This window comes from Engystomops pustulosus, chromosome 2, assembly GCF_040894005.1.
Source record: "Engystomops pustulosus chromosome 2, aEngPut4.maternal, whole genome shotgun sequence".
NCBI classification, from domain to species: domain Eukaryota; kingdom Metazoa; phylum Chordata; class Amphibia; order Anura; family Leptodactylidae; genus Engystomops; species Engystomops pustulosus.
Window position 1 is genome coordinate 108,485,426 of NC_092412.1, and position 13,672 is coordinate 108,499,097.

General features: G+C 38.1%; 1 protein-coding gene across 13 annotated transcripts in view; it reads right to left on the reverse strand.

The window, feature by feature from the left end:
• Positions 1–13,672, reverse strand: part of DMD (dystrophin) — a 1,566,296-nt gene that overhangs the window by 973,255 nt on the left and 579,369 nt on the right. For all 13 annotated transcript variants that reach the window (XR_011853162.1, XR_011853161.1, XM_072135922.1 and 10 more), the window contains one exon: positions 12,295–12,474. Coding sequence is in view for 11 of the 13 variants with exons in the window: in XM_072135922.1 (XP_071992023.1) it covers positions 12,295–12,474 (180 nt within the window). In the remaining 2 variants the exon portion in view is untranslated. The remainder of the gene's footprint in view (positions 1–12,294; positions 12,475–13,672) is intronic.

Genomic DNA, 13,672 nt, shown 5'->3' on the forward strand with positions numbered 1-13,672 from the left:
AGTTGATGAAGTGAAGAGAGGATGATAAAAGAGTGAGCAGAAGGTCCAGTAAAAATTAAGATTATGTGTGGTATGGTGTTGGCTGATTAGTTCAGAGATATATTGGGGGGCCGGGTTGTGGACTGCTTTGTAAGTTATGGTCAGTATTTCAAACTGAATTTGTCGTACAATGGGTAACCATTGGAGAGATTGGCAGAGAGGAGGGGCAGAGGAGAAGTAGGAAAAGAGATGGATTATCCAGACAGCAGAGTTAAGGATGGATTAAAGGAGTATTAGAGAGTTAGCTGGAAGATCATAGAGAAGAATATTGCAGTAGTCCAATATGAGATGATGAGGGCATGGACTATCAGTTTTGTAGACTGATTGCAGCTGTATGAGATGCAAAAGATGTTCTTGAGATGGATATGGTAGGTCATAGTAAGGGACTGAATGTGCACAGGTTAAGAAGTACAGGATAAGAAGGAGGAGAGTAGAGTAATGGTGTTTTGCCTTGACAGGTAGTAGATAATTGGAGAATTTGGTTAAGGCAGTCTCAGTGGAGTGATTGGGTTGAAAACCAGATTGTAGTTTCTCAAAAAGCTATTTGGAGGAAAGGTAGGAGTACAGTTGCAGGTGGACATATTGGGGCTTATTACTAAGGGTCCCGCAGCCGCATTTATGTCAGGTTTTCTGACATCAATTAAGATCAGTTAAGTCCATTTGTGGCCTAAGGTCTTACCGTATATACTCGAGTATAAGCCGACCCGAGTATAAGCCGAGACCCCTAATTTTACCACAAAAAATGGGAAAACCTATTGACTCGAGTATAAGCCGAGGGTGTAGTATACAGCCTGTCCCAAGTAGTATACAGCCTGCCCCCATGAAGTATACAGCCTGCCCCAATGAAGTATACAGCCTGCCCCCATGAAGTATACAGCCTGCCCCCATGAAGTATACAGCCTGCCCCAATGAAGTATACAGCCTGCCCCCAAAAAGTATACAGCCTGCCCCCAAAAAGTATACAGGTTTTCTGACTTTTTGGGGATCGAGACAGGGATTTAGAATGGCATTGTGTCGCACTCGATTAGATTTTGGTGCAATTGCGCCGGCTTTCATGTGACAAATTGGGGGCGGCCCATTTGACGACCCCACGAATTCGGACAAACCGCAGGATTAAACTTTAAAATTGGGTCACAAACCAAGCACTTAAAAGAACCCGGGAAGAAGAAGGTGAACTTCGGCAGACCTGAGCGGGGAGCGACATAGGATATCTGGTGCAGGATCTACGTGGATCGCGGCACAGTGCATCATTGTCGGACAGTCCAGATCGGGGATCGTGACTGGGACGGGTATGTTTATGTGCCTCATTGTTCCAGGAGTTTTGTTCCAAATGGAAGTAGTTAGATAGTTCTATAGTTCAGCAGAGAGGATCGGTCTAGAGATGGGTGTGACAGTTGCATGTTAAAATAAAGATGAAACAATACCAGTGTAAAATGTAAAGAGGTGAGTTAAAGCTGGTATAAGCACAGTGGTAAGTTTAGGTAAAAGATGCAATAGATTTGGGTCAAAAGCACAATAAGTGAAATGTGAGCTTGACAATATCACTAAGGGAAGAGTAGTTCTTTAATTACTTAAATGGAAGGGGCATTGGATATTTCAGGTGGGTTTCAGGATTTGAACGTTGAAGCTTTCCCTGATGCTGTCTATTTTGTTCTTTAAGTGTGAGGCAAAATACTCAAAGCTTTAAAGCTTTCTGCAACTGTTTATTTCATGTATTGTGTAGTGTTACAGTTTGTTGCATACATTTGTTTTACATCAGCGTTAAAAAGGTTGCAAGTTATCAAGATATTTCTGTGCTCATTTCATAATAAATATGTTCATAAACCCTCAGGTGTTTTTATGGTTCATTTTATTTATGGAGTTGGCAGTTGGCAAATTCAACTCTCAAAGGTGGGACTTTTTTTATTATTCCTAGAACTGTATCCATATGTCTCATTTTGATCAATGCAGCTCAATAACTTATAACTGTAAAATGATGAGTACAATTTTATGCCTAAATGTGCTCAGCTGGGAATTTGAAAACATTTTAAGTGGGTTGATATTTTAGAGATCAACAGAATGAAATGTCTGATTTTTTTTATCTCTGCTAATAGCAACATTTAAAGCTGCTTGTTCTAAACATCTGTAATGTCACCTAAATCTCATGAGTACAGAAAATCTCATCCCAAATTACTAAATTACTAAATGGTAAAATAGAAGCAGTAAAACTGTAATGAATAACACATTCAGTTAAAATAGCAATAGTGTTTACAGTATAAGTAAGTAGTTAAGCACTTGAATCCTTACAAACCTCTACACATGCACACTTACACGCCAAGTGTGCATGTGTTCTCGGTAGACAGAGGGTGAAAAAGTGTTAAACTGGTTGAATTTTGTAAAATGTTTTATTTTTTATTGAAAACATCATCTGTCTGGAGATAGTTGCCACATCATTGTACACTTGGCTATCTAGCCTCACCAAAATAACAAGATATAAACATGGGTTATTTATAATGGCTTGTACAGACATGCAAGTTGCAAATCCTTCCTTTCTTATGCCACAACCGTGGCAAGTCAGATAGGAGGGGCAATGATTGGGGTGTGTCAGGCTGTGGAGTGGGCTGGCATTTTTTTTTCTAAGGAGGGTTTTCATGCTTCAGCGACTCACTGGACCAAATTGTTGCAAAATGTCTCCAGGGGATCCTCTAAAGTGCTAGCAATTCTAACTATAGCAAAAGCCATTCTCAAATGTTTCTGCTGCTTCTAGTTGCAATTAATATGTGGGTGGGGAAGACTTCAACCTTTGCATTCCAAGCTGTAGCAATAATTGACTTTATGAATTGAAATTATTTTATGATGCAAGGCTAGCCTGCGATGCTGAGGGCAGTGGTGACATTTTTATCATCCTGCAGTCCTGGTGTTAGATCCTTACTTATCTGATGGCCTATTGTGAGAATAAATCATCAGTATCAAAACAAATCTCCAGCCTGGTGAATACCTTTAAGCTATTTTTTTTTATTAATTATGATTAATGCCAATGGAAGAGATCAGTTAAGTCCATTTGTGGCCTAAGGTCTTATGTCATTTACGGTCTGGATAGACTGTGTAATAAACAAGGTTTAGAAAGTCTACCTGTCTGGCTGTGCTGTATCTGCCAGTCTGATAGTTTGAGTAACATTAAAGAGATAGGGGAAAACAGACTGACTGCCCTAAACTATTCCCCATGTCACAAATTGATAATTAGATTAGTACAAAAATTTCAAAAGATTGTAACCGTAAGGGATGAAGGGGTTGAGCAAATTCATTAAATACATTTTCTAATAATTCAATAATTGTTATGTGTAGTCAGTGAATTTCCATTGCATAATATAATATTTTGATTAAAGATTAATTAAGACCATTAAACATTTAGTATGACAGATATGCAGTAAAAACAGACATCTGGAAGTTTACAAACAGTGTTGTAAAATAATATGTGTTTATGCAAATGTATTTTATGCCACTGAGGTCTGTAAATGAAAAATAGTATGAATATTTTCCTGCATATTGTTATAATTTACATAATCTGTTGGAAAAATATTTCCAAATTACCCATGGTTATTGTCTTGGCATCAAAAAGTGAAAGCCATAGCTCAACCATAATTAAAGCCTGAAAGCATCTGTATAATGGCCTCCCCTCCTGCGTGAATTCATAGGCACAGTAATTCAATGGAACATTGAAAAAAATCCTACTGGGTATTTATTAGGCAGAATAGATACTTAGCTCAATAAATTATTTCTCCCATTGCATTCTGAATTGTCATCTAACCCTGTTCAGAGTCACTTAAGCAAAGCTATTAGAAACACATTGGACGAAGATGATTTCAAACTGAATTTCCTGAAAACTGGTTCTGCACATATCAAAATTTCCTTGTGATTCATCATACAGCAAATCTGAGACTGGGAAGCCATGTAAGCCTTGACTGACCCACTGAAGCTGTTTTTGCTACTTTCAAAAGCCTTCAGGTCTTAGCAAAAAATTCTGCGGAAACAAAGGCATAGCAACAGGCAAGAAAGGACTCAAGTGGCTCAATAGAGCCTCCACTATCTTCCAATACTTACACAAAACCTGATTCTCTTTCTCATAGCAACTCAATGGTCAAGGATTTCGAGCATGTACTTGGCAAGAGAAATTGGGCAATTCTGGGGCTGTGTGGTAAAACCAGGAGGTTGTAGAAGCTTTATATGACTCTTTGAACACCTTTCTGGCATGTTCTTGTGCCTCCTCCTAGTGCCCGACTTAGCCTGGGGGGGACCGTGTACTCCCACTCCCAGTTTCCCAGGGTCATCTTTAGAAGGTTGTAGATCATCTCTAAAATCATTGTTGTGTGAAGTATTATGTGAAGGCAGCAAATTACAGAGATAAATCTGTTCCAATGGCTAAAACATTCTCAAAAATGGCTTGTTATTTGGCTAATAACCAAGGGGTGCCCCCTTACACCTCTCAATTAAGATAAGATAGCTGCAAACAACCTGATGTCCTCATTAAATGTACGCTTATAACAATCCCAGGCAAGGAAACAGATTTTCAAATATTAAAATGAAAAATTCAATTTTGTAAGGAGTAAATAGAGTAAAGTTTTAATTAAATCCCTTTCCAACACAAAACAAAAGATATGGTGAAAAGTAACCCTGCACATCAAGGATGTTCATGACCTTTACCTACTCCTACACATTTTAGCAAAACACAGTACATAAACACAGCCTCACATAAAGCAGTAAATGTAAAAATCAGAATAGTCACTGTAATTTAAGTTATCATTAAATGTAAGTGACATTAGAAATGCCCTTTTCTAAAATATAAATCTTAGGCGCCATGTAAGATAGAAGACATGCCTACACACTCTTGCAGATACATTGTTTAAAAATACTGTGCGAGAGAAAATGGTAAACAATTTAACAATTTATCATCACTATTTTGTTATTATTACAATAAAAGGTTTAAATAGAAATGTATCAGCTACAGAAGAAAGGAAATATTGTGATACATATGTAAAAAGTGTCAGCTTGTCAAAGTTGCATGGAGTTACTCAATGCGAAGAAAAATCTTGTGCTTTCCACTCTAAATTTCTATTTAACGATGCAAGACAAAAACATAGCCACCCTAAAATCAAACTTACAATACATTGCATTCAAAATTTACTGAGCAACATGTATTTTAGTTGTTGTTTTTTTTTGTGTATAATGTGTAGGCCTTTTTTGCGTCTTATGTATGATCATGTCTTTTCTCTTGTGATAAATGTTCAGCTTTTCCTATCCTGGCAGGACCAACTTTTGCCTTTTTTTTTTTACTTTTTGTTGCAAATCTCTCAAATCCTCACAGACAAACAAGCCATGGAGTGTACACTACTGTAAATTTCTGATTTGAGGCCATGGCCTGCATTTTTGAGAACTTTAGCCACACCTAAGGAAGATGACAACACATGAGCCTGCGGTCACACATGGCGTTTGTGATGAGCTTTTAAAAGCATTGCGGAAACATATGCATTTTACACTTTACCATGCTTTTTTTTTTTTTTTAAGCATTTCTCTTCATTGTTAGAAGTGTAAGCACCTGTGTCAACATTTTTACAGCTAAAAAAAATAATTTTTAGCCACCCACATGCATGTATTTTTGCAATGCGTTTAAAATCGCATCACAAATGCCACGTTTGACCGCACCCTTAGAGGTAACCAATGCATTTCATTAAACTGTGAATTAAAAAATTACAAATGAAAAAAAAAAACATCCCAAACTTTCAAAGCACAGCAGGTTTATGTGCAAAATTTTAAACAAATAAAGCATGTAAATTAATTCAAATTTACATGTTAAAACAGGGTCCAAGGGAAAAAAAACATGCCATATCCTGCCATACACAGTATAATGCCCTTGTGTAGAAAGTAGCTGTGCATCAATATTGCACACAATCCTTCACCTGCACCTGCCCAGGACCATGTGCAGATTTGCCTGAAAAGTCTCAACAATAGAGAAAAAAAATCATACAGAACTGAAATGTTGCACGGAACATCTGGGAAATAAAGATACATAATCACAAGGTGCAGGCAACGGGTGTAATTGAGAAACAACAGCAAAAGTTGCATCGCAGAAAAACAAAGTCACAAAAAAAAGAAAAAAGAAGCATTAATAAAGACACATGTCCCCCATTGTGTGTTAGATCACACCCTATGTATCCATGTTTCCAAAATGCTTCTGCAGAAAACTGGTATATCTGGTATATCTGAGCAAGTGTTTTTGCACAACTACATGTGGACTAGTTTATAGTATTATGCCTTACAAGACTTTACTAGTATATATGACATACACAACATAGTCATCCACACTATAATAGCAACTTTTTACAATCTTATGCCTTATGCCTCAGTTAGTTTTGTAAAAGGGACTACTCCATCGCAGGGTTAAAGAAGGTCTGGAAAGGAGAAGCCTCAACCCACCAAATTAAGGTTAAAGGAGTTGTTCCAACTATTTGAAAAACTTAGAATATGGGCTGGGAGGGCTATAAAAAAATTAAGCATTTACTCTGGCACCTCCACTCTGGTAACTTCTGGTGGCCTGACAGGCCCACCTGTTTCCTGTGTCAGTATTATATCAAGTGGGTAGGCATGCCAAGCTTCTGGAAGTTGCTGGAGCAGAGGTGTCCTAACCTTAACCCTATCCCTGTAACCAAACAGGGGTACGGCTCAGACTGACCATGGACCAGAAGAGGTGAGTAAAGTATATATAGTATGTCCACCCCGTTAAGTGTACAAAACTGTGTGTTTAAAATTGATCCCAAACAGGAGAAAGTTTACAACCCATTGGAGATGGGGGGGGGGGAGTGAGTGTTGTGGACTTGTGGACTTACTATATCTTGTCCAGATAATGGCAATGATTATCGGACTACTACTGTAGACAAAAGTCATAAATGTTTGCTTGATTTGTAAAGAATTGGGGGACATGTATCATAGTTTTATCTCTCTATGGTGAATTTTTGAGACATTTGCCATCTCTTTTTTGCGCATTATGTATGATCATGTCTTTTTACTTGTGATACATGTTCAGTTTTCCCTTTCCTAGCATGCACTAATTTTGGATTCTTTTTGAGACTTTTTGTCGCGAATGTTTCAAATCCACATTGACTTAATTTGGGATTTGAGGCTGTGTACTGCATTTTTAAACACTCTAGTCACACCCCAGAGAGATCATGACATATGAGACTGCGGTCACACGTGGTGTTATGGGTGCGGTCACACATTGCATTTTATATTGCGTATTGAAACCTATTACAACAGCTAAGGAGAGGTGATTTGCCTAATTACATTACTGTTAGAATTTTCATTTACAAAACGCATAGTAAATGCAATGTAGACACATGTGTTAACTTCATGTTTATATTATGTTTTGTAAACGCAAATGTTAACAGTAATGTAATAAGGCAAATCACCTATCCTCAACTGTTATAATTGGTTTCAAAATGCAATTAAAGCTCAATTAAAATGCTTTCGTGTGACCTCACCCTTAGAAGTAGCCAATACATTTTAAAAAAAATGTAAATGCAAACATTTCTGAATTAAAAAAAAAAACAGGTTACTGTGCAAAATTTTAAACATTTAAGGCATGTGAAATTTACATGTTAAAATAGGGTCCATGAAAAAAATCCTTCCTTTGCACCTGCCCTGGACCAGGTGCAGATTTGCGCCTAAAAAGTCGCAAAAGTAGGCCAAAAAAGTGATACAAAAGTGAAAAGTCGCACGGAACATATGGGAAACAAGGATATACATAAGGCACACTGCACAAGGTGGAGACTAAGGTGTACTTGAAAAACGACAGAGTAAAATGTTGCAAAAAAGTCGCAAAAACCCAAAATTGAGACAATTTGCCTAGCAGAAATAATGATACAAGCCCCTATTGTGTTTGTTAATATTTACATAATATGCTTTCAGAATAATAAATAAAAATAACTAGTGCTACTTCAAAATCACTTGAAATGCAGATGTAGCAAAGTTTACCATGACAGCAAGTAGCAAGTTTTATTTTAAGGCTTTCATTTGCTAGATATTTTGCTATATCTATTGCGAGAATGTGGTTATTCGGCTGAAAAAAATTGTTGACCACTGATATGGAATCAAACATTCATTTTGTCGCTTGGTGCTTTGGGTATATTTTCAGACCACATTTAAACGCATATGAATCAGAACTCCATGTAGCCGTAAAGCTGAAAATAGTAGTATTTATCTATCTCTGGTTTAAGGAAACCATTTTTTCTTCTCCATCTGATGTTTATTTAAATATCTCTGCATGGAGGAATATGCTATTTAAGCATTAGTGCTCATTCTATGCTTAGAAAACAGAAGTTTACCAGTGATTGGACTTTGAACAGGTCTGCATCAGCTTCACAGAAGTATTACATTGTTCACCTACACAGCTTTGCAAACCTCTGTTCCAGGGGTTATCCTTTTTAAAACTAGCACAGTTATTTTTAAAATAACGCACAATAAAAAAATAGTTCATTCTACGCTAGGAAAGCCTGGATTTAAATTGGAATGAAATTCAAAATTAACACTGTTTGGTGTCTTTCAGTACGTTTCAGTCTTTTGTCAGACTGGAGTAAGTTTTTATCCAAGTATTTAAGGGGAACTTGTCAGCTGAAAGTGGCCTAACAAAATGATATCAGTGTGTCTCTTTCATTGCCCAGCATGGTGGCATCATTTGGAAAATCCTTTGTGAAGGGAGATGAAAATTGGATCTATAAGTCACAGGGTTTAACACTGAATATGTTCCCTCTGCTATGATTGACATGAACCTGACTTTGAGAGAGTTTATTAGTATTACCCCTTGATGCCGGTTCATTTACTAAGGATCACAGATCACACTTTTGTTGGACTTTCCCTCTTTTTCGGGATTTCCGCGGCTTGGACAGGTATTTAACAGGGGCTTGCTCTGGGATCTTTTTTTGGTGCAGCTGCACTGACTTCCATGTTACAAATCATTTTATAAGTTGTACCTCCCATTAAAATGGGGTCTTTCAGATCTCCTTACATACAGCAAGCGATGTCTGTGTCTTTGTTATCAGCCGTTACATAATTTACTCTTTATGTCAATTTCTGCTGATGGGTTACCTTTATCTTATATTTCCATAGAACTTTGTTCAACCTATTCATACCTTGCATTTAAAATAAATGCAGGTGTAGGTACCATTTCCCATTGAGTCCTTACATGGGTTTTCAGATTCTTAATAAAGTTGACAACTAGCCAATTATATCCATCTTTAAAAACTGTCTAAATTAGCCATTATTATGGCTATTACGCAAGAAAATATATCCCTTAAACTGAGCAAATCTACCAGACAGTGTTCTATGGTGATCTGCATTTATTCAGTAGAACCGCAATAAAAACATATAGGTATGTGGACAAATTGTTGGTACCCTTCTTTTAATAAAAGAAAAATCGACAATGGTCACAGAAAAACTTAAATCTGACAATGGAATTAATTAAATAACTATGAAAATAAACAAATGAAAGACAGACATTGCTTTTTAACCATGCTTTAACAGAATTAAAAAAAAAAAAATCATGAAACAAGCCTGGAAAGAAATTAACTACCGTATATTCCAGCGTATAAGACGACCTGGTGTATAAGACGACCCCCCTACTTTCCTGTTTAAAATATAGAGTTTAAGATATATTCGCCGTAGAAGACTACCCCTTTTCCAACGCATACAAAACACCGGTAAAAATTTAAAAAAAAACAGATTTGAATTTAACATGGTCCTTTTTTTAATGTAAATTCTTATGACATGCAGGTATATAGCAGGAAAACTGTCGCTCATGAACATAAGACATACAACAACAACATTACCATTACAGCACAGCCCCCAGTAGTATACAGCACAGCCCCCGGTAGTATACAGCACAGCCCCCGGTAGTATACAGCACAGCCCCCGGTAGTATACAGCACTGCCCCCGGTAGTATACAGCACTGCCTCCGGTAGTATACAGCACTGCCCCCGGTAGTATACAGCACTGCCCCCAGTAGTATACAGCTATGCCCCCAGTAGTATACAGCTATGCCCCCAGTAGTATACAGCACTGCCCCCGGTAGTATACAGCACAGCCCCCGGTAGTATACAGCACTGCCCCCGGTAGTATACAGCACTGCCCCCGGTAGTATACAGCACTGCCCCCGGTAGTATACAGCACTGCCCCCAGTAGTATACAGCACTGCCCCTGGTAGTATACAGCACTGCCCCCGGTAGTATACAGCACTGCCCCCGGTAGTATACAGCACTGCCCCCGGTAGTATACAGCACTGCCCCCAGTAGTATACAGCTATGCCCCCAGTAGTATACAGCTATGCCCCCAGTAGTATACAGCACTGCCCCCAGTAGTATACAGCACAAAAAAAAAAAAAACTTATATACTCACCCTCCGGTGGCCCCGATATGCTGAGCTGCTCCCCCGATGTCTGCGCGAGGGTGAGTATGTCTTTTTGAGGCTGCCGGCAGCCATCGCTGTGCAAACACTCGCGATTGGTGCTTGCACCGATCGCGGGTGTTACCGGTAAGCCTTTGCTGCAATATACAGCAAAGACCTACCGGCTATGGAGAGGGCTCAGCCCGTGAGCCCTCTCCATGCACCGGGACCCGCCGTATAAGACGATTACCGGCGTATAAGACGACCCCAGAGAAGACAGAAGATTTTTCTGTCTTCAAAAGTCGTCTTATACGCCGGTATATACGGTATTTGCTTGAACAACTTTTTTAGGCAATCCGTGCAATCAAACGAATTCTGTAACTGTCAATGAGACCTCAACACCCCCTCAGGAGCATACTACTCCAGTATTCTGGGGTTTGAAGGGTAACTTTTCCAGATGACATGTTTCAGCTCCCTACAAAGATGCTGAATACGATTTAGGTCCCGGGCTCATAGAAGATATTAGCCATTCCTGGGTGTATTTAGCTGTGCGTTTTGGATCATTATCCTGTTGCAAGACCTATGCCTATGACTGAGACCAAGCTTTATGACACTGGGCAGCACATTTCTATCTAGAATCCCTTCATAGTCTTGAGATTTCATTGTACCCTTCACAGATTCAAGACACCCTGTGCCAGATGCGGTAAAGCAGCCCCAGACATCACAGAGCCTCCTCCATGTTTCAAATTAGGGACAATGCTCTTTTCAAGATTAATTTTCAACTTAATTTATCCTTCTGTGGACATAGAGCTTATTTGCCTTGCCAAAAAGGATCAGTTTTAGGATTATCTGTCCATAGGACACTCTCCCAGAAGCTTTGTGGCTTCTCAACATGTAGTTTTGCAAATTTCAATCTTGCTTTTTTATGACTTGTTTTCAGGAATGGTGTTCTCCTTGCTTGTCTCCCATTAAGTATACTTTGGCTCAAACAACAATGGATGGTGCAATTTGACACTGATGTACCTTTAGCTTGAAGTTCACCTTTAATTTCTTTAGAAGTTTTTCTGTGTTTTTGGTTACCATTCATAATAATAATAATAATAATAATAATAATAATAATTATTATTATTATTATTATTATATAATAATAATAATATAATTAAATTCTGCAGCACTTTAAAAATCATATTATTTGTCTCTTTGATTTGTCATCAATTCTCCTCCTGCGGCCACTTCCAGGGAGGATGGCTACAGTCCTATAGATCATAAATTTCTGAATAATATGTGCAACTGTAGTCACAGGAACATCAAGCTGCTTGGAGATGGTCTTACAACCTTTAACTTTCTTGTCTATATGTTTCTTTCACTTCCACTGCATGTTGAGGGTGGTACGTACCATGTCACCAAATGGCTGTGAGTAGCTGTAGCCTGGTATACAGGCCACTGACTGATGCTCATTAGTGGACACACCTTGTTTTAACATATTCCCTAGCTCAAATTTTTTTCATGGGTACCATGATTTCTATCCAGGCCTGTTTCATAAGTTTTATTTATTTTTTAATTCTGTTGAAGCATGGTTGAAAAGCAACGTCTGCCTTTCATTTTCATATAAATTTTATTTATTTTTACTTTACAGATTCAAGTTATTTCTTTGACCATTATGAGGTTTTTTATATTAAATGAGGGGTACCAACAATTTTGTCCTTGTCTGTAAATGCTTTTGCAATATTTCTTCATTTTTATATCCTACATATAAATAATTCAGAATATAAAAAGTCAGAAATAAGGCAATAGATTGTTTTTCTTGTAAACTATTTAAATCAAATATATACATGAAATGTACAAACCTGTCTGGTACTGTTCTCCAGCTTCTGTACAAGGTTATCCCACCTCTTGGCAAAATCATCTAACCTTGTGTCATGTTTCTGAGACACTGTTGTATTTTTCAAAGAGGAAAGGAGATCCTGACTCAAATTGTATAGTGTTTCCATTGACTTCTTTTTCATCTCTAGTTCTCCTTTTAAGATCTGCGAAAAAAAAAATTGTTTACAGAAATACACATTTGGCTATTTTTCAATGTTCCTTGTAACTTTATGAGAAAATATTTTAATCTATAATATTAACCAGTTCGCGACCGCCCGCCGTGTATTCACGGTGGCGGTCGGGTCGTGCTGCATGGAGAGGGCTCACGGGCTGATCCCTCTCCATAGCCGGTAAGTCTTTGCTGCATATTGCAGCAAAGGCTTACCGGTAACACCTGCGATCGGTGCTAGCAAAGCTGCCGGCAGCCTCAAAAAGATAGCGGCACATGGGCGATCCGTCATGGGCGGTCTGTCTCCATGGTAGCCTTGGGTCTTCCGAAGACCCGAGGCTATTTTGTTTTAACCCCTTCATTACAATGTGCTGATTCAAAATATGAACGGTTTTTCAATGCGTTTAACCCCGTAACGGAAAATAGCACCCAAAGTCGAAAATGGCACTTTTTTGCCATTTTGAAAAATATTAAAAAATATATAAAAAGTGATCAAAAGGTCATACAGTCCTAAAAATGATTCCACCATTTTCACTGCATTTGGAATTTTTTTCCCGCTTCCGAGTACATGGCATGGAATATTTAATACCATCACTATGAAGTGCAATTTGTTACGCAGAAAACAAGCCGTCACACAGCTCTTTACTTGTAAAAATATAAAAGTTATAGATTTTTGAAGGTGGGGAGTGAAAAATGGACATGAAAAAACAGGAAAGGGCCCGGTTAATATTTTAAACTATCTCTTAATAGATTTATCAGCAAGCACTAGATTTCAAGAATCCAGTAGCCTCTTGTTTTCCTCCCATAGGAGGTAGCCTGTGTGACACTTTTATTTTCTATGCTTAGCTTTTTTGACCTTGTTACTCTTGTGCGGCGGTGCTTCCTCTGGAACTGAAATGTGGATAACAGCAAAAACAATAGACTGTAATTTCTAGATGAGCATCAAAAATAAGAGACTCATGTCTCTCTAGATGATATATTAAATAAACTCATGGAAGGGTTTAGGTTGAACTGAATACACATATTCAATAAAACTATTAAAATAAACAATCATATGGAAGGACAGTTATAGCCCGGGACTGTGCACAATTATATTTACCGACCCTGAGGGAGATTTATGAAAGTGTCAGTGAATAGATCAGTGCAGAGTTAAACTACACAATCATATTCTGCGGCAGATAAATCTCGCTGGG